Genomic DNA, 20,779 nt, shown 5'->3' on the forward strand with positions numbered 1-20,779 from the left:
CCTAATGGGAATATAAACTTATACAACCACCTTTGACTACTTATACAATTGGTCGTCACCATGTAAAGTTGCACATATATCCTGTGACCCAGCCCCAAGACACACAGAAAAATCTTGACAGTATCACTGCCTTTTTTTTTTTTAAAGATTTTATTTATTTATTTATTTGACACAGAGAGAGAGAGAGACAGCGAGAGAGGGAACACAAGCAGGGGGAGTGGGAGAGGGAGAAGCAGGCCTCCCGCTGAGCAGGGAGCCCGATGCGGGGCTCGATCCCAGGACTCTGGGATCGTGACCTGAGCCGAAGGCAGACGCTTAACGACTGAGCCACCCAGGCGCCCCATCACTGCTTTAAATAAGGAAGAAAAGAAGTGTGGGAGTCCCTAGGAGAAAGGAGGGGAGAGGGAGAAGGGGAAGGAAAGGAAGGAAAGAAAGAAAGGAGACCAATAATCCAGCCAACAGGAGAATGGATACAGAATAGTATATTCCTAGAAAAGAATTACATATAACTGAAAATGAAAAATCTACAGCTACATGCAAAACATGAACAAATCTTAGCAATATAATATTCAGAGAACTGGCAAGCCATAGAAAATTATATTCAGTGTAATACACTCCTAAAGCTCAAAAATAAGCAGTCATACAATATACTACATAGGAATATATACGTATACGATGAATTTTTTTAAACCAAAAGAATAATATGCAACTTAAAACAGTGGCTAACTGGAAGAGAAGCAAGGGTCAGGCTATGGAAAGGAGTATCAAGGTAGCTTCAAAAATAATAGTAATGTTCTACTTCCTAAGTTGCATGGTGGGTGCATGTGGGTTTATTTAAAATTATTTTCCATAACTTACACATACTAAATTGTAGGTATATTACAAAATGTAAATATTGTAATTTGTCAAGATATTAATAAGTTTCAAAGACTTAAATATGTCATTTAAATAGTAAAAACTCAGATACCCATATAATTTATATTTCCAAATAATAATTTAACAGTTAAAAATGTTAACATTCAAGAAATATCTTTTTTTTTTCTTAAAAAAAAAAAAAGATTTTATTTATTTATTTGTCAGAGACAGAGAGACAGAGAAAGCACAAGCAGGGGTCCCAGGATCCTGGGATCATGACCTGAGCTAAAGGCAGACGCTTAACGACAGAGCCACCCAGGGGCCCCCCCAGTCTTATTTATTGAATATCCATGCTTTTCCCATGGATTTGCAATGCCACCATTGTTCTATATCAAGTTTGCACTGATCTCTTTTTTATCACTCTGTTCTCCAATTGATCTGTTGCTTATCCCTCTGCCCATTCCATACTATCTTTAATTGCTATAGCATTATAATTACAAATCTTTTTTTTTTTTAAGATTTATTTATTTATTTTTATTTGAGAGAGAGAGAATGAGAGAGAGCGAGTACATGAGAAGGGGGAGGGTCAGAGGGAGAAGCAGACTCCCTGCCGAGCAGGGAGCCCGATGCGGGACTCGATCCCGGGACTCCAGGATCATGACCTGAGCCGAAGGCAGTCGCTTAACTAACTGAGCCACCCAGGCGCCCCATAATTACAAGTCTTGATATTTGACACTGGGCATGTTTTTTTACCTTATTTTTTAGGAATGTCTTGGGTATTCTTGGACTTCTGCTTATCAGTGTAAATATTGGAATCATCTTGTCAAATTCCTTGAAAAATTATGTTGGGGTTTTGATTACAATTGCTTTGGATTCATAGCTCAGTTTGGGGAGAATTATATTGCTACGTTTTGTGACTTATAGATCATGAATATGCTGTATCTCCACTTAAGTCTTTAATGTTTTTGAAGACGGTCTTCAAATTTTCTGTGTATGGGTCTTTAAATATCTTCTGTTAGATTTATTTCTGTTTTTGTTGCTTATCTCTAGTAAAGCAGCCACCTGGCAAACTTTCACTATTTCTAACAGTTTCTCTAGATGGTTTTGAGTTTTTTAGGTAGACCATCATATCATCTGAGAATGTCAGTGTTATTCCTTCCTTTCCAGTCTTTTTATCTGTTTTTCTTCCTTATGAAACTGCATTAGTCAGGACCTCTAGTACAATAATGACAAAAAGCAGTGATAGTGGACATTCTCGTTCCTTGCTTTAAAGGGAACATTACTTACATCTCACCATCACGAATTACTGTTTTTCAGTAGCCTTAAGTAAATAAAAGAAGGTGGGTAACACACCTTTGATTGGGAACTAAATCCCCTTCTTGGGGGTTTCAGAAACAAATTTTGAAGTTTTGGTTTAACACATGAATTTTATTAACCTTAATTTTTTTAAATTGCAGATTTGCTGTTGCTGAGTCTGATTGTAATTTAGCAATTGCCTTGAATAGAAGTTATACAAAGGCTTATGCAAGACGAGGTGCTGCTCGATTTGCTTTGCAAAAATTAGAGGATGCCAAAAAAGGTATTATTTTCCAGGCCCTAGTATCTAAAAAATTCTTTGTTTAATTTGACAGATGCTTTACAAAGAATACTGGACAATCACCGTTCTTACCTTCAGAGAGCTTTCTGTATTTTAATAAGCTCACTTTTGCTATTTAAAAGTATCTTGATACTTTGGGAAAGAATGCATTATTTGCCACCAATTTCACTTTGGTTCAAATTCTTATTCCACCGTGTATTAGCTGTGTGACCAAAGGGAAGGTTATGGAAGGATCTCCTATGATTTTCAGTTTCTTGCCTGTAAGATAGGGATTAAAACACCTTGTTGGATAATTTGAGGCAGAAGCACTGTACATAAAGTTCTTAACACGTTTTTCTTTATTTGTAAAATCTAAGCCTTTTATTATTCTCTAAAATAGGTTTGTGTACTGTAAATTACAAAATCTGAATAAAGTTGATAAGCTGGGATTCTGCTGCCTCTTGGTTTTATGATGTACAACTTAATGATAGCAAGTATCCTTCCTGGGGCTGGTGGAAGAACATGATTTGTTGTGGGATCCTGTCAGGGTTTTGTTTGTCCTGGGGGAGAATGGAGAAAGTCCAGTAGCCTGCTGTTGGTTGGTATTTCTTATTTCTCTTAATTTTGCTGCAGGACACTTGCCTGTTTGTCACAGGTAGCAGATGATTATTGTTTTACAGAATTTTAAAAATATCCTATCTTTTAATATTAATCTTCTCGCTTACCCAGATTATGAACAAGTATTAGAACTGGAACCAAATAACTTCGAAGCAACGAATGAACTCAGGAAAATTAATCAGGTAAATCATAGTTACTTAAATTAAGTGCATTACTTACCTTTATTTGATGAAGTAAAAGTTTTTGCATAGTCTTTGTACTGTAGATTACTTAATACAGACTTTTTCTAATTTTAGTTCTTTGTACTGTATAGTTTTATTAAACAGATTTGCAAGCCAGAGGAAGTAGAATGAATGGTATTTAAAGATCCTTAGGAGTCATCATCTTAAAAAAGTCATCTGAGGGGCATGTGGCTGGCTCAGTCAGTAGAACATGCAACTCTTGATCTTGGGGTTGTGAGTTCGAGCCCCACATTGGGTGTAGAGATTACTTAAAGTCTTAAAAGAAAAAAAAGTCATCTGAGGTCTGTGAACTCCTGCTGCTTTATTTTTTCCCAGATGATAGAATTATTTCTCTTTATCCCACTGATTTTTCTTTTTTGGCTTGTGCTTTGATTTCTGTACTAAACTTTTACTTTTGTAAGTAAAAGTAAGTAAGTTTGATTTTATAATTTTAAGTTGCTCCATCCTCATAGTTTATATTTTAGCAAAAGCAATACTAATTACTTAACAGTGAGAAAAAGTTGTTACTTAGCTATAAAATTTGCTGTCAAATGATGTTACATATTCCTTTCATGTTGCTGTTGAATCAGTTACAAGTACTGTGCCATCTGTTGAAACTTTGAGAAAAAAGTGACAATGTTTGGGGAAAATCTGCTTTTAAGTATTGCCATTACTTATTGCACATAATCTGCTGATAAATTCATCAACTCGCTTATATAATGGTGAATTATGTTACATATTTTTGTATTTTGTCTGAGATTAAATAATGACAATATTAAATCTGAGAAATTTGGTGATGTGGTCTTAATTATCTGTTTATTTTTGAAAATAGTTACTAGAATGGTGCCTGGCCTGTGTAAAAATTCAATAAATATTTCTTGAATAAATAAATGAACAACTACCATTAGTGGATATGGCTTATTTTAATTGGAATAAGATGTATATTAAATCCACTATTTTGTTTTTTAATTTGAATTAGACTTTGATTAGCGTAAAAACTATTATTTCAATATTAATTTGAAATGTGACAAATTCTAATACATTTGAATGATTTAGTATTTTAAAGTCAAATGTATATGCATCTTGCGTTACTTGTTTTATTTTAGCTGACTACTGTGTCTCCTAGGCTTTAACATCCAAAGAAAATTCATATCCAAAGGGAGCTGATACAATGATTAAATCAACTGAAGGAGAGAAAAAACAAATTGAAGAGCAAAAGAATAAGCAGCAGGCCATTTCAGAGAAAGATCTGGTAATCCAGAGGGATTTCAACATATATATGTTTTGCTGCGTTTACTCTTCATTTCTTGTGTCTCTTTCTGTCTTCTCTAATATTAAAATTCTTCAGTAGGAACTGAAAATTATACTAAAAAACCCCTGGAGGTTACTAATTCAAAATTTGAGTAATTGATGATTTAATACATAATTTAAAAAAATAGTATAGTTTAGGGAAGAAGTTACTTTTGAGGATTTTAACATATTTACATATAGATGGTTATAAATTTAACATAGAAATAAGTTACAATTCATTCTTACATAGAATTTTTTTTCATTAATTCACACTGGACTGTTTTCTGGTCAAAATTCCTTTAGAAATCCTGAGTTGAGATTTAGTTTAACATATTTGTAGCTTTTCTTGGAAAAATACTTATGGAATGATAAGTACTTACGGAATGATACTGACTGTGATAAACCTGACTGATTATAAATAAATATTACAGTGAAATCTGGTAGACATTCCAATATGGTTTGATTTATCCTGTGTTTTAGGCATGTTAGTATTACCAAAGAATGAGTTGTACAATTCTGGTACTCTGTTCTTTCACAAAAATTATTTGAGTTAATGAAATTCTATTGTACAGCTTCCAATACAACTAAGGAGTATAATATTTGGGCCTCTATTTATTGAAGTGTGTTTTTAGATTTAAGCTTTGTGTAATATTTAATTAGTAGAATAATGATTAATGGTGCAAAGTAGTATAGTAGTATACATTTTTTTCTTTTTAGTACTGAAAAGAGAATAATGCCATTACAAAAAACAACCTAAACAAACAGATTCTAGAACATGTATCATGGACTAAATTTTTAACATTAAAATATACTTTCATTACTGATACAGTGTTGATGAGTATTCTTGTAGTGTTTACTTAAGATTTGAATTCAGCTAATTTTTTGCATATTTTGTCATTCTTCTTTATACTTCTCTCCAAAATGATAGGGGAATGGATTTTTCAAAGAGGGGAAATACGAAAGAGCAATTGAATGCTATACTCGGGGGATAGCAGCAGATGGCACTAATGCCCTTCTTCCAGGTAACAGAGCGATGGCCTATCTGAGGATTCAGAAGTAAGTATTGGTTCTATTTAATGCTTTTCAGGATGAAAATGAAATTTACCATAAATTGGCATGTTAGATAAATAATAAAATATAATTTATTTACTCATGAGCATTAAATTTAAATGAGAGAGAAACTGAGTGTGTATCAGTACATATTCAGTAAATGTTAGCTCTTGTTATTATTTTCCCACTTGTAATAGTGTGGCATTACACAATTTAACATTTCATTAATTGTTTAATGCATGTTACTCTGAATTAGTGATTTAAAAATTATTTTTAACCTCAGAACCTTTTGGGCAAATTCTTATCTGGCAGTGTTTTATATATGCATATCCATACATAACAAAAGAGAATTGTTGCCATTGAGATCGGCTGATTGATTATATATACAGCTAAGACTTGGTCCTGTGGTATACTAACAGCTGTTTCTGGATGCACTCAAGGGTTCCAAGTTGAACAATCAGCTGGATATATCTGCTCGCAGAAACTGTCTCACAGTTCTTTACATCTCTTGTAATAATATTTTATATACTAGTGACAGAATTTAAGAAAAAACCCTGAATACTTAGAATAGGGATTCTGAACTTTTTTTGGTGCTGTGGATCCATTTGGCTGCATGGGGAACCTTTCTCAGGATATCTTTGAATGCATAATTATACATTTGAGACTACAGAGGAGCCAATTATATTGAAATATAGTTTTTAAGATACTACAATTTGTGACACAGTGGTATATATACTTTTTTATTGACACAACAAAATGAGAAGCTACATTTAAAATACAGGTAGATTTAAAGCTAAAAATTTGCTTTGAAGACATAATATGAAAATTTAAATTTGGGCTGATCTGTGACATCTTCTTCCACATACTGATGAACTAATAAGTGTGGATAGGAAGTAAGAAAAGTAACACAGATGATTATGTTACCAGTGTGGTGACATATGACTTTGCTCTTTGGTATCTGAATGACTACTAGGGGCAGAGTTAGTTGCCTAATAGTTGGCCAGTTAGGTCCTAGGAGCATTTATAGACCGGGATGCTATGATCACATACAAACAAATAGCAGGTTTCATTACTACTATAATTCTGAAATAGTGGTGAACATAATTAATATTTTGAGATATCTGTAACAGTTGTAATGTGATATGAAAATATCAATGATACTTATTGGGGCGAAGTCCTAGCTATTGCTTTTGCTACTGTGGTTTTCTTGTCTGCAGTTATAATAGAAAAGCCAAATCCCATTTAAGAGTTAGTGAAAATAAGGAGTGAGTAATATTTTTCCCATCCAACTTTTCAGATCTCTCAAAGGCCCTCAGGTTAGGAACTCCTGTCACAGGAGTAAATTTTGTTTGCATATTTATTCTCATTTAAACTAACAGACACAATAGAGATACATTATTTTGGTTAGAGTAAGTGAGCTGAAAAACAGGTTGAGTATCCCAGTATAGGCTTAAAGGCACAAGAGTGGAAAAGTTGATGTAACTTCTGGAAAGGGCAAGTGGCCCATATTATGGCTGTTACACAGGGTACAGTGGTAGAGATAAGGCTGGAGAGTCAGGCAAGCCCTTGACTTTGTGCTCCTTAAAGTACTTTACCCTGAAAACTGGGGCGGGGGGAGGAGGGCATGCATGTGTCTGGAATGAGAGAATGATACAATCAGCAAAATAGAAAATCTGTTAGTGGGGCGTGGGCACACACACTTGTACAGACAGACATAATTTCATTGAAAAGTGAATTAAAGAATTAAAAGATGTTTCATTAGAAATTTTGATTTGTTCTTAAGAGGTCTTGTTTTGAGGGTAGAATGGCATTCATTTTAGGCTTTGGGGAGAATGTAATCACGGGAGAGTCTCTTTTTTTGGAATTTTTTATTATGAAACTTTTATGGCTTTCATGAAAGTAATATAATAAATCCCATGTACCAAATCATCTAGTTTTAACAAGCCATACATTTGTCATTATATTTAGTTAGCTTTTTTCCCATCTGAATTGTTACAAAGCAAATTAGGACATGATGACATCTTGTCCCTAAAGGATCTTTTGTACATAACTGTAATACCATTATCATGCCAAATAAATTTACAGTAATTCATTAATGTCATTTTGACATATAGGAGGGTCTTCAGTTTTTTTGTTTGGTTTTTGTTTTGTTTTGTTTTGTTTAGCTCTCTTTAACTTTTTGTTTTTTAGAGCACTACCCAGTCTGACTGAATTGATGGCTGGTTGCATGGTTGAGTAGAATTTATGAAAACATTAGATGATATGCCATCACACATATAACGCGTCCTAAGTTTTGCGTAGGTTGGTTTTCCTTAGGTGATGTATACCTTAGGTGATCCTTAGGTGGGTAAATATTAGAAAATTAATGCCAGTTTTAATTGTCAATGTAGTACCCTTGTGTTTTGAATGTTGAGGGGGAAGTGGGCTGCCAGCATGTGGTATTCTTTTGTCTGCTCTGCTTGTATTTTGCCATCATTTCTTACATTCTTCCAGCACACTCTTCCTGACTTTCTTTTAACCTCGTACCTTTTCACTCCTTCCTAGATGTTTCCAAGATTTGGTGAGTGAACAATTAAAAAAAAAAATAGTCTTTCCCCTCAAAGACAGATTTGGGAGTTTTTAATTAAAATAATATGCCTGCGTTTTACGTTAGAAACTCCGTTTATGTGAAGTTTATCTATAAGCTGCATTTTCCAGTTGGTAATTTTGTCATATTAAATAGATATGAAGAAGCCGAAAAAGACTGCACACAAGCTATTTTATTAGATGGCTCATACTCTAAAGCTTTTGCCAGAAGAGGAACGGCAAGAACATTTTTGGGAAAGTTAAATGAGGCCAAACAAGGTACGACTATTTTTAAAACAACTATCACTCACTTGTCCTTATGAGACTCCTAAGTTACAGACACAGAGATTTATGTAGCTTTTCTGTTGTTCAAGGATACAGAACTTAGAGAAGTAAATTTTCTTTCACAGTTCAGATCGTGAATAGTTTGCAGATTTGAAGGAATGCAGCTTCCATACTGGACCAGATTATCTTTTTTTTTTTTTTTTAAAGATTTTATTTATTTATTTGAGAGAGAGCAAGCACATGAGAGGGGGGAGGGTCAGAGGGAGAAGCAGACTCCCTGCCGAGCAGGGAGCCCGATGCGGGACTCGATCCAGGGACTCCAGGATCATGACCTGAGCCGAAGGCAGTCGCTTAACCAACTGAGCCACCCAGGCGCCCGACCAGATTATCTTTTACTTTAATAGTGTACAGTCTGACCTGGCTAATTGCCAATCAAAGTTAATGAATAATTTGAATTATAGGTGAGAAGGAAAAGGCAAAAATAAAAAGAAAGGGAATCAGCCGTTAAAGGTTAGAGGATAACGTGAGATCTGCAGTGATGCTCCTTTTTATAAATAACTAGTAGCAGTGTTGCTACTAGTTATTTTATTTTTCCAGGATCTATCTTTTAAGTATTCGTTCTATTAGTCTTTTTGAAGAACCAGCTTGGTTTTATTGTGGGTGTTTTCTGTTTCATTTATTTCTGCTCTTTATTCCTTTCCTTCAATTTTGTTGAGGTTTATTTTGTTTTAAAGATTTTATTGGGTGGCTCAGTTGTTAAACGTCTGCCTTCGGTTTAGGTCATGATCCCTGGGTCCTGGGCTCGAGCCCCGCATCGGGCTCCCTGCTCAGCAGGAAGCCTGCTTCTCCCTCTCCTGCTGCTTGTGTTCCCTCTCTCACTGTCTCTCTCTCTCTCTGTCAAAATAAATAAATAAAATCTTTAAAAAAAAAAAAAAGATTTTATTTATTAGAGAGAGAGAGCATGCGCGCGCATGCGCATGAGTGGGGGTGGGGGGCAGAGGGAGAGGAAGAAGCAGACTCCCCGCTGAGCAGGGAGCCCAACAAGGGCTTGATCCCAGGATCCCAGGATCATGACCTGAGCCCCCAAGCGCCCCAATTTTGTTTAGGTTTAATTTGATGTTTTTCTGATATCTTGACATCAATACTTAGATAATTGATTTTAAGCCTTCCTTCTTTTCTGATATGTACATTTAAATCTGACAGTTTCTCTCTAAGCCTGGCTTCAGCTGAAGCTCATGCATTTAAAAAAATAGTAAAATATACATAACATAAAAATTTGCCATCTTCACCTTTTTTTTTTTTTTTAAAGATTTTATTTCTTTGAGAGAGAGGGACAGATAGCGAGAGAGAGCACAAGTGGGGAGGAGAGGGAGAAGCAGAGTCCCTGCTCAGCAGGGAGCCCCATGTGGGACTTGATCCCAGGACCCTGAGATCATGACCTGAGCCGAAGGCAGCTGCTTAACCGACTGAGCCACCCAGGCGCCCCCATCTTAACCATTTTTTAAGTGTACATTTCAGTGGCATTAAGTACATTCACACTGTTGTGCGACCATCACCACCATACATCTTCAGAACTTTTTCATCACCCAGTCCTGAAAATCTACCCATTAACAAGAACTCCCCATTCCCCCCTTCTCCAGCCCCTGGTAACCACCACTGTACTTTCTGTCTCAATGAATTTGACTATTCTAGGTGTAACCCATATAAGTAGAATCATGCAGTATTTGTCCTTTTGTGTTTGGCTTCTTTAACTTAGCATAATGTCTTCAAGGTTTAAGGCTGAATAATATTCCATTATATGGAATTCTCTTAGATTCTGTCTTACATTTGGTGAGTAACCCTGTCATTTTTTAATAGTATGAGCTTTGATAAGTTAGATGACCTCTAGGCCTCAGTTGTAACATCTGGAAAGTGGGATTGTAATGAGGGTGACACGAGAATTCACATAAAGTAACTAGAGGAGCACTTAGTCAATGTTTAGCTCTTATTATTGCTCACCTGTTTCCTAGCGTCCTGAGTAAAGTTTCTAGAGAGAAACATGGGTTATTAACTAAATGTATCATGGCTTGAACTCTGTCAATATTTTCACTAATTTATTCTGTTTCTTAAAAATTCACTTTAGATTTTGAAACTGTTTTACTTTTGGAACCTGGGAATAAGCAAGCAGTAACTGAACTTTCCAAAATTAAAAAGGTAATGTAATCTTTTCACCAAAATATGGTCTTATTTTCTAAAACAGAAACACATTATCTGTTACATAATTAACTTGAGAATGTATTTTGGTAGTCATGCTTACAAATTTATTTTCAAGGATTTAATTGAGAAAGGACACTGGGATGACGTTTTTCTCGATTCTACACAAAGGCAAAATGTGATAAAACCTATTGATAATCCATCTCATCTTGGGTCAACTGTAAGTGAAGCACTTTTCTTTCATTTTTTTCCTTCCTTTTTAAATATCAGTGTTGTATTAATAAGAGTTGGAAGCACACTGTTGAGTTAATAAACTCCTCTTAGAATCTTTAAAAAGCACTCTTAGGATAATTATTGACATAATAAAAATGGGGAAAATTCAGCTGTTTAGAATTCTGGGAAAACTTTTTCAGTGACTTAATTTAGCACTATAAATTTAAATATTTTGACATATTTTCTGATACTAAAGGAATTTTAGGTAGTTTTACATTTTATAATAATTATTTTTTAATTTCTAGTACCATTTTTATTTGGGATTATGATTTTATTATAATAATAGCCTTGCATCTCATATGGGGTTAGATCTAAAATTAGCACTTAATCCCAACAACAACAAAAGATGAACGTGCTTTACAAGTCATCTCACACTGCTCACATCATTTATCAGCTGGTGCAGGTGGGGGTGGTGCATGTGGTCCCTGGGGCCCCCGAGGTGCAGGAGGTGGAGGTGGCTCATAGCCCATGGATAGTGATAAAGGGGGGCCCGTGGAGTAGCACGGGCAGGATGGTCCTGGTAAGGAAGGGGATCTTCTTGTCGCCATACTGACTTGCAGAGCAGAAGTGGAAGCTATGTTGATATGACAGACAAAAGAGCCAATACCAACAACAGCTGAACCCCAGAAAAGCAGGCATCAGCACCTGCTACCTTTCCTATCACCAGGTTCCCAGAGGGCAGCATCAGCGCCAGAAAACTCTGGCCCTTCCACTGGGTGCCGCCTGCAGCTCGGGGGACTAGAGGCCAGGAGGTTAAATGACTGTCACCACACGTCACTGCCCATGTCTGCAGTGTGGAACGGCAAGGGGTTCCATCCTAGAGGATTATCGGAAGTAATTACAAACGAATAAAGTCGTGTACTCCAGACAGGCAGGCGTCTGTGTCCAGGATAACCCTGTGTCCCTCCTCCGTGGCTGCAGGAGGTGGTTCTTTGGATATTGAGAACAGGAAGAATGAGTGAGAATAAAAAGCCCATTCTCCACTCCTGTGGAAGAGTTCTGCCTGCCAGCCCATGACCACCTTCCTTTGTTTCCCTCCCTGACAAAGGGGTCTTCTCTCTGGAAGTTCTGTCAGTGGCCTCAGAGACCTCTGGGAGATGGGGATGCCTGCAGTCTTGGAGGGGAACTGAGATGGTGTTTTCTGGGAGGAGCATGTTCCTTATAAATGTCAGCTAAGCTCAGCTATGTTTATCTTATCAATTCATAGGTAGTTCTAAGGACACTATGAGACACAGAGTAATTATGTTCTGTGGAAGAAGGAGGCAAAAATTCTAAATAACAGAATTAACGCAAATGTGTTTTGATTTCTGGTATAAAATTCCCATGCTTTATCATGAGAGGCTCTTTTCTTGAAATGGCCATAACGTAGAGCTAAATAAAATGTTATGCATCTAAGTCTTAGTTTTGAGAAAGGGTTAGTTCAACCTTTCATATTTTCTTAAATCTTTCTGTAGTGATATCTTTTGTGTTTCATTCCTGTTAACCAGCATACTGTCACTGCCTCCCCCCGCCCCCATCCCTCCCAACCATCAGTAGCCCTCAGCAGCTCCCAGTACCCGCTGGTCTACACTTCATAGAGACCACTGATTAGGAAATTTTAAAATTATTATCATGTTCACACATCTGTTGTCAGTGAAGGGATTTGGTTTTAAATGGGACTGTATTAATTTAATCCAATGATTATTGCCTGTCAGAAATGATAGTCCATTGTGCAGCACTAAGACATGCCCATTCTTGGTTAATATCTTCAGAGAAAACTGTTGTTGTTGAGAGTTCTCAGCAAGGCAAAGGCTTCAGCTTAACATGATTGTACTTTAAATAGAACTGCTACTAGGACTCTGTTAACAATTTTGCTAATAGCTTTTAAAATTTATGTTTGTTCATCCAGTAACACTTGGTTGTTGCTGTTAGGTCTTAGCTATGTTAATAGAATGTCTGGATTTAACATTGAGTTTAATATATATGTCTACAGTTTTTATGTTTACAACTTTTTGATTTAAAGTTCAACCATACAGTTGGAATGAACACTTAGGATAAATTGAAGAAAAGTTTTTTTGTTAAAAATAGAATACTATATGTAAACTTAAGAAGAAATTGAACATTTTTGACATTTGTAATGATTGAAATAAACAGTGAATCCTATTTATATTTTGTTAAATTAGAAACCATTGTGGTCACGTCTTAGAAACTTTGTGAATATATTTGGCAAATCTTTAATCCTGGGCTGGTTTTATCCAGCAGCTACCTATTTAGAAAATCTACTTAGGTGTTTTTTGTTTATTATTGTTATGTTTTAATCTAGTTAGATTTTAACGTTACTCTGTTTCATACAGGATACTGGTTATTGTCTGACCTTGTTCTGCTTGCCTTCAGTTAGCCCACTGTAGGTTTGGCCATAATGTTTCTTGGCTTTGTTGCCTCTCGGATAAAGTCCAAACTCCTTGACATGGCGCACAGTTCCTTTATAAGCTGTCTTTAAGCAGCAGCCTTTCAGGCTTTGTCCCCCCAACTCCTCGCCTTGCTCTAGCCCCTTTGGACTTCCTCATCTTCCCACTGACCGTGCTTGCCCTTCCACATTGCCGTTCGTGTGTACTTCTCTGTGACGACTCCCCTGATGCCACTGTTTGTCTTCCTTCCTCTGTATTCCCTTGGCATGTGGTGCTTTCCCCTTTTACGGCATGCTGCCCGTTGCCTTGGAATTATGGATACGTACATCTCTTCTTCTCCCAATCACACTTACACGTGCTAGGTGCTCTGCATCTTTTTATTCTTTGTATTCTCAGAGTATGACTCCTGTCTGTCTAGCCATCAGACTGAACTGACTTATAGCTGTTAGTCTATGAAATTAAAATCTAAGTACATTCTCTAAATGTGGAGCAGATATTAGTTATAAGAACACGGCAGCCTTTCAACTTGTGACCCTCAAATAGGAAACCTTTATACGTTGATGTGAAGAATTGGTTTTAATTGTTTTAGCAACCGCTCAAGAAAGTTGTTATTGAAGAAACTGGTGATTTGATGCAGACTATTGATGTGCCAGAAAGCACTGCTGCTGCTGCTGCACAGAGTAATCTTATTCACCTGGCAAACGGAAGAGCGAGTGCAGGCCCTGCAAGTAAGAAGAATTCAAGCCAGGGTGGCCTTTTGCCCGCAAGTGATACTCCAAAAGCAAAAGTATTGAAAGTAGAAGAAATCAGTGATACCTCAGCCCTGCCGTGAGTAGAAGAAATACTCTTTTTGTTTAAAGATTTATTAATTTGTTTTAAAGAGAGAGAGAGTGGGGGAGTGAGAGCGAGGGGAGAGGCAGAGGGACAGGGAGAGGGAGTCTTTTGTAGGCTCTGTGCTGAGCAGGAGCCCTATGTGGCGCTTCATCTCATGACCCTGAGATCATGACCTGAGCCGAAACCAAGAGCTGGATGCTTAACTGACTACACCACCCAGGCGCCCCAGAGGAAATACTCTTACTTGATACTCCTCGAGAATGGTAATAATTCACTAGAGAATTGGTGTTACTGATGAGACTTCTGGTTTGTGCTTATCACCGTAATTCTTTGAACTGCCCAACTTCACATTCTAGATTTTTATTTGTACTTAAGAGAGGTTTTGCTTAAGGTATGATCACTATTCCTACACCATCGTGGGGAATTTAGAGGTAAGAAAGTATCTTGAACAAATTGATTTTGTGCATTTTTATTCTAGAACTTCAGTATATGCATTTCACTTTTTAAAGTTTTTAAGAGGAAAGTTCATAAAAAGTGTAGAATTTAGTTATCATTATTCTAGCCATTAATATTTAAGATTTTTTGTGGGCTCTTTAAATTATATGTGGAATTTTAAAAAATAGTCATGTGTTTGCTTGATGGTGAGAATATAAAAGATCTAGATTAATTAGGTTTATTTGGGGATGTTGAAACTTTATTCATGCATTCTTGTATTGCCACTCAGCAATCCTATTAAAAGTTTTTTTAATGTTGAACTTGAGTGGTTTTATTTAAAGTGATAGTGATTATTTAGTGATTTGGGGAAAACGCTAACCAGGCAGATTTTTTTAAAGGAGGAAGCATTTCTTGGTGTCTAGGGCTATCTCTCTTGAAACTGTGATAATTCAGATTTCTGAAAGGCTGAGTTGTGAGTATATGTGATAGGATGTAGTAACGCAGTGTATAGAAATGGCGTGCTTCAGAAGGTGGCCAGGCTACGTTAGCCCAGCAGATGAGAACAGTCATTACGTAGCCAGCATGTGAAAATTGGCAAAAGCATAATCTGTCTTGGCAAAAATACAGGTATATTTTTATCAGCTGAGAGAATCTGCTACATGTAGAATATAAATAGTTAACAATACTATATTAATAAAGTCAGAAATTGAGAAATCACCATTGATGTTTCCTTATATAAGCTGTAACTGTCTCTGGTTCTTTTCTAATTGTTTGACTGATGCCTCTGAAATATTTCAGGCCTCCAGTCAACTTGAAACAGGATGTATGTCAGTCTTTCAGTGAGAAGAATTCTGTAGAGATAGACAAGACGCCTGCTCAGTTTGTCACAACTGTTCTCCCTCCAGTTCCTGCAAACTCATTCCAGCTTGAGTCTGATTTCAGACAACTGAAAAATTCTCCGGATATGTTGTATCAGTATTTGAAGGTAAGAAAGAGGAAGCTGGTAGTTCTAGTTTAAGGAGAAGGTCAAAGAATTTCTTTTGTCGCTAGTACTGTGCAATGACACTGTATCTGCTTTTTGTATAATATGATTGTAGACCCCTTCCTTGCCTGCTGCATGTATTACCTCGGCCAGACTGTTTTAAATATTTGCAGCCAGGAAACCTTTGGAAATAGGTCTGTGTTAAGTTCTGTGGTCTAAAACAACTTATTCTAATTTCAGAAATCATAACTTAAACTTAATTCTTCATTCTTCAAGATGGGGAAGGAAGTTAAAATACATTGAGTGCCTTCCATGTGCCCCAAGCACTGTGCTTGCAGTATTTAGACAATCATTCTCCTGAAAATGAGCTCTTATTTGCTCCCGAGAAAAAAGACCAGATCTTACGAAATTTACCAAATAATGGATTTTAGCATTGTCTTTTTCTAGTGTGATTATAGGAATAATCCCTTACAATTTTCTAATATCCAATTACTTCTAAGTACATTATCTCATGTCATTCTGTTTTTTAAACTATCTAGTTATTTTTATTGCTCCTTGAGCGCTCTCTCAAGTTCCTGTCTCAGGGAACATCTCTCTGTTCATGAGATTTTTCTCTGCCTTGAACAGTGATTATCTTAGAGTTACTCTGACTTCCATTCTTCTGTCACAGTTACATTGCACTGTGACCCCATTATTATTCAGTAAGGACTAGTGCATAGCAGTTACTCTTCCCTATATTCACCTATGCAGTTGTTAGATACATAATTTGTGATATGTGAATGTTGTCATGATCTAATTTTCTAACTCTTTGTATCTTTTCCAAGCAAATTGAGCCATCCATGTATCCTAAGTTGTTTCAGAAAAATCTAGATCCAGATGTATTCAACCAAATCATTAAAATTCTGCATGACTTTTATATTGAGTAAGTGGAATTTTTTTCATTATACCTGCATATTGTAATGTTACGCTATTTCTGGTGATTTGGGAAAGTCATTCTCCTTGATGTCATATTACTACCTTCTGTAAAGCAAAATTAGCTCTCTAGTATAAGTTGTGAAGAGATGACAAGTGCAAGCAATAAAAAGGGAAATGATTAGGTAGGAGGAAAAAGATCTTTAAAACTTTTTTTAACGAAAGGGAGGTGTAGAAGTGACAAATGTGATAGCAGATTAATTAAGTCTGTGCTATGGGATGTAATGAGCACTGGGTGTTATATGCAACTGATGAATCACTGAACTCTACCTCTGAAACTATTAATACACTATATGTTAATTGAATTTTAATTAAAAAATAAATTTAAAAAAAATAAAGAAAATTATAATTTCTTCAATTGACTTGATAAATCTCTTCATTTGGGCACTTAAAATGTAGATCACATCCAGGGAAAAAAGATAAATGACCTTATTTATATATAATTGGAAATATTGTATTAGAAAAACAGAATTACATGAGCTACTTTTAACTGATCATTTGTTTTATATTTGGATTGTTTCAGGAAAGAAGAACCATCACTCATCTTTGAAATCTTACAAAAACTTTCTGAACTAAAAAGGTTTGATATGGCAGTGATGTTTATGTCAGAACCTGAGAAAAAAAGTAAGTCTGTGAAGAAAGCTTTTCCAGATCTCTTTATTCTGACGTTCCTTTATTTAGTCAACAAAAATAGTGGACATTTATTGAATATTTACTCTAAGATACATACAATTAAATTTAAATTAATCACAAGTTAAATTGAATTACAGTTAAGTAAAATCAGATCTTTTAATCCTGACAACAGCATTATGAGGTTTAGGTGTGATTATCAATTCCCTTTTACAGAGGCAGAAACTGAGGCATAGAGAGGTAAGGAACCTGACCAAGGTCACCTAGGTAGGAAGCCAGACCCAGGATTTAAAGTTAGGCTTTATAGTCTGGACTCTTCTACTTGAAAATGCATGAAAGTGTAATGGTTGAGAGCTTGCTGTGGTGGGACATGTAAAGGGTACCTAGCACAGACGCATGTCACTGGGCATGGGTGCAGGGGAGGTCCACCCCATTCTGTGAGAGCCCGTTTCCTTGTGTGTGTGTGATTGAACGTGACTCCTCAGAGACATGCAGGAGTCAGTTAGATGAAAGGGGTGGGGAGGAGTTTTAGACCCGGGTAATGATGTATGCAGAAGTTCTGAGGCAGGAAAGAGGAAATTGCCTTCAGAAAATTAAAAGAAGTATGGTGCAGCTGGATTGTAGAGTCAGGGGGACAATTGGCAGGTGATGAGCTTGCAGAATTCTCTTCCTTATCTATTTCTGCATCTCAGTTTTTCCCATGAAGTGCCAGTTTAGGGAAACCTTAAATAAAATCAAATTATTCAGGAACTTCAGTTACTTCAGAGTTTTGGGCTTTACTCTAGTTTTAGGAAAAGGAAAAATTATTAGAACACAAGAGTACCAGGTTTTTAGTTTTAAAAATTGCAGAAACTCTGGGTACCATTTTCACATATCTCCTGGACTAAACATACCTCGGGCTCTTTTTCTTGTTTCTTTATGTTTCTAGCAGCGACATTGAATGAGTCTGAATCACTAAGAAAAATACTTTTTACATTGTACTTAGAGAAGAGGACACATCATTTTACATGAGATTTTTAAATAGGGTTTAAGCTAAAAGACGTTTCTGTTTATCTTTACTCAAAAACAGTCCCTGAAGTTCCCTGAAAAATACTAGCTTCTCTTACTACTATTCTAACCTCTACTACTACTTTTTTTGATTACTCTGCCCCACCACACGGACTTTATATTTTTTGATATACCAAGCTGGTAAACTTATTTTGGCCTTAGGTGCTTTGCATTTGGCCATTTCCACAGCCTAGAAGATCTTCCCCTTGCCTGCTTCTTGACTTCATTCAGTTTCCACCTTAGAGTTGCCACCTCAGAGACACTATTTACTCAACAGACCTACTCAAAACAACTGTCTGCTTCCCTTTATCACCCTTTGGCTTCTTACCCTCCTTTCTTTTTTTTTTTTTTTTAAAGATTTTATTTATTTATTTGAGAGAGAATGAGAGACAGAGAGCATGAGAGGGAAGAGGGCAGAGGGAGAAGCAGACCCCCTGCTGAGCAGGGAGCCTGATGCGGGACTCGATCCTGGGACTCCAGGATCATGACCTGAGCCGAAGGCAGTCGCTTAACCAACTGAGCCACCCAGGCGCCCCCTCCTTTATTTTTCTTCATAATATGTAACTAGCTGAAAATATTTCATGTATTTGTTTATTATTTCTCTCTCCCTGAAATAATGAAAGCTCCGTGAGAGCAGGAACTTTGTATACCTTGTTCTCTAGGTCTCAGGGTGTAGAACAGTGCATAACAACATGTCAGTGTAAATGCATTGAGTAAATGAATTTCTTGCTACTGTAATGTGATAAGTACAAGTATACTCAAAGAATATGAGTTGGTTCTTTAGACTGGCCTACCAACATTACTGTCTTGGTTGGGTCACCACTGTCAGCTAAGCTAAACACAGGGAGCACCTGGAATGGTTCCTGGAGTGTAACTAATAAGCATTCAATCAATCTTAGCTGTTGTTACCTTTTTTATCAGTAACAACCGGTAGCCAGTGTTAATTTTGAACTATACAGAGTTTTCCAAAGTGTTGAGTGTGGACCATTCAGTGGTATGAAAGGTGATTTTATATGATTTACAGAGAAGTTTTGTTTTAATTTTTAATAGTTACATAGTTTATTGGATATTATAAAAATGTATAGCTAATATTTTGTAGATGTTACTACTAAGTTTCAATTTACAGTAGTAGATAAAAAATTTTCTTATAAAATGGTTTCAGTTTGAAAAAGAGTTAATTGAAATATTAAGTAATAAAGGATACTTGTTACAGAGGGCAAAATGTTTAAGGTAGTACGGAATGAGTTAAGTTTTTAAATCTGCAAGATTAATGTTATTGAGAAAGTAGGGGAAATTTTTTAGAAAATATTCTGGTAAGAAACATTAGATTCTTATATAATATTCTCAGATTAGCTTTTTAAATATCTGAATTAGAATTTATAAATAATCCTAATGGTTATTGCTCTAAAATATAAAAAGTTTTATCAGATTACTCTCTTTAATTTTTGTCTCACTTAGTTTTTAGAAAATGGAGATTAAAATGAATTTTTTCTCTTTTTTCAGTTGCACATATATTGTTCAATCACATAGACAAATCAGGATTGAAGGATAAGTCTGTTGAAGAACTCAAGAAAAGATATGGTGGTTGATTTTCATTTTTACTGAAATTATTGTCTTTGACTTTCATATGTAAAATTTTTTTTACTGAAAATAAAGTATTTTGCTTCTTAAGAAAATGAAATCATACAGGAAAAGATTATCTTTAGACATAAGTTAATTAACTATATGGTGAATTGTGACTTAAGTAATGAGAAATGTACTCAGGTGAACTATTTATAAGTCATTTTCCAAAAATAAAAATATAATGACCTGTACTTGTTAAGATCAGTATTTTATGTCGTTTAAAATTCTAAATCTAGATGCATTCTTCAGTGCCCCATAATTTTAACATATTTTTATATTTTCATAAGTTTTTGTAGCCACGTGACAAGTTTGCTTCATTAGCATACGTTGTATAGAGTGTGTTAAGTAGACAGTTTCTTTATAAATGTTTTAATATTGTGCTAATTCACTAACATAGAAATATTTATTTACAGGGTGTGTATTTTTAGTATTGACAACAAAAGGAGATTTTAGACTCTTTCAGTAGGTTACTTGAAGAGTCACAGCATCCTTAAATTTTCATGCTGCAGTTTTTTTCCCTCATGATATCCACATTATATGTCATCTAAAGGCAGATAATAATCTAAAGCAAAATGTAAGAATTTTAAAAACTAGGAATGTCTACGGTAGTAATTAGCATATAGCTTGTGTATATGTGTTGCATATGAGTGTGGTGTCTGTAAGTTTTGAAAGCAGGGCTTAGTATTCTCATCCTGGTTTTGCATAGTACCTGGCACAGTCCTTTACACATAGTTAGGTGCTCAATTGATGTTTATACAACTTAATGGAATTTTACCATAGGGACCAACTTTAGCAAATGTGTAAAATAGCACCCTAGCAAATTTTGGGCATACTGTAAATGTTGTTACAACCAAGTTAATTTTAGAGGCTACCAGGTTGTTAAAATATTAGGTCACTGTCCTCTAGCTGTTATCAGCATCAGTAAGACTGTCCAATTTAAGAC

The 20,779-nt window shown here is 35.8% G+C and overlaps 1 protein-coding gene across 2 annotated transcripts in view; it reads left to right on the top strand.

The window, feature by feature from the left end:
• RPAP3 (RNA polymerase II associated protein 3) overlaps positions 1-20,027 on the top strand; it is a 38,300-nt gene extending 18,273 nt beyond the window's left edge. Inside the window, exons 6-17 of one of the 2 annotated variants that reach the window (XM_045873565.3) lie at positions 2,313-2,434; positions 3,161-3,231; positions 4,397-4,522; positions 5,489-5,616; positions 8,333-8,454; positions 10,583-10,653; positions 10,772-10,873; positions 13,903-14,141; positions 15,381-15,567; positions 16,389-16,486; positions 17,060-17,160; positions 19,717-20,027. In XM_045873565.3, the coding sequence (XP_045729521.2) occupies positions 2,313-2,434; positions 3,161-3,231; positions 4,397-4,522; positions 5,489-5,616; positions 8,333-8,454; positions 10,583-10,653; positions 10,772-10,873; positions 13,903-14,141; positions 15,381-15,567; positions 16,389-16,486; positions 17,060-17,160; positions 19,717-19,802 (1,453 nt within the window). In that variant the 3' untranslated portion in view covers positions 19,803-20,027. The remainder of the gene's footprint in view (positions 1-2,312; positions 2,435-3,160; positions 3,232-4,396; positions 4,523-5,488; positions 5,617-8,332; positions 8,455-10,582; positions 10,654-10,771; positions 10,874-13,902; positions 14,142-15,380; positions 15,568-16,388; positions 16,487-17,059; positions 17,161-19,716) is intronic. The other variant, XM_064591355.1, reaches the window with a different exon arrangement.
• The last annotated feature ends 752 nt before the right edge of the window (positions 20,028-20,779 follow it).

This window comes from Mirounga angustirostris, unplaced genomic scaffold (assembly GCF_029215605.1).
Source record: "Mirounga angustirostris isolate CCGP_5_RB_7025 unplaced genomic scaffold, mMirAng1.0.hap1 SCAF_5, whole genome shotgun sequence".
In the NCBI taxonomy this organism is placed as follows: Eukaryota; Metazoa; Chordata; class Mammalia; order Carnivora; family Phocidae; genus Mirounga; species Mirounga angustirostris.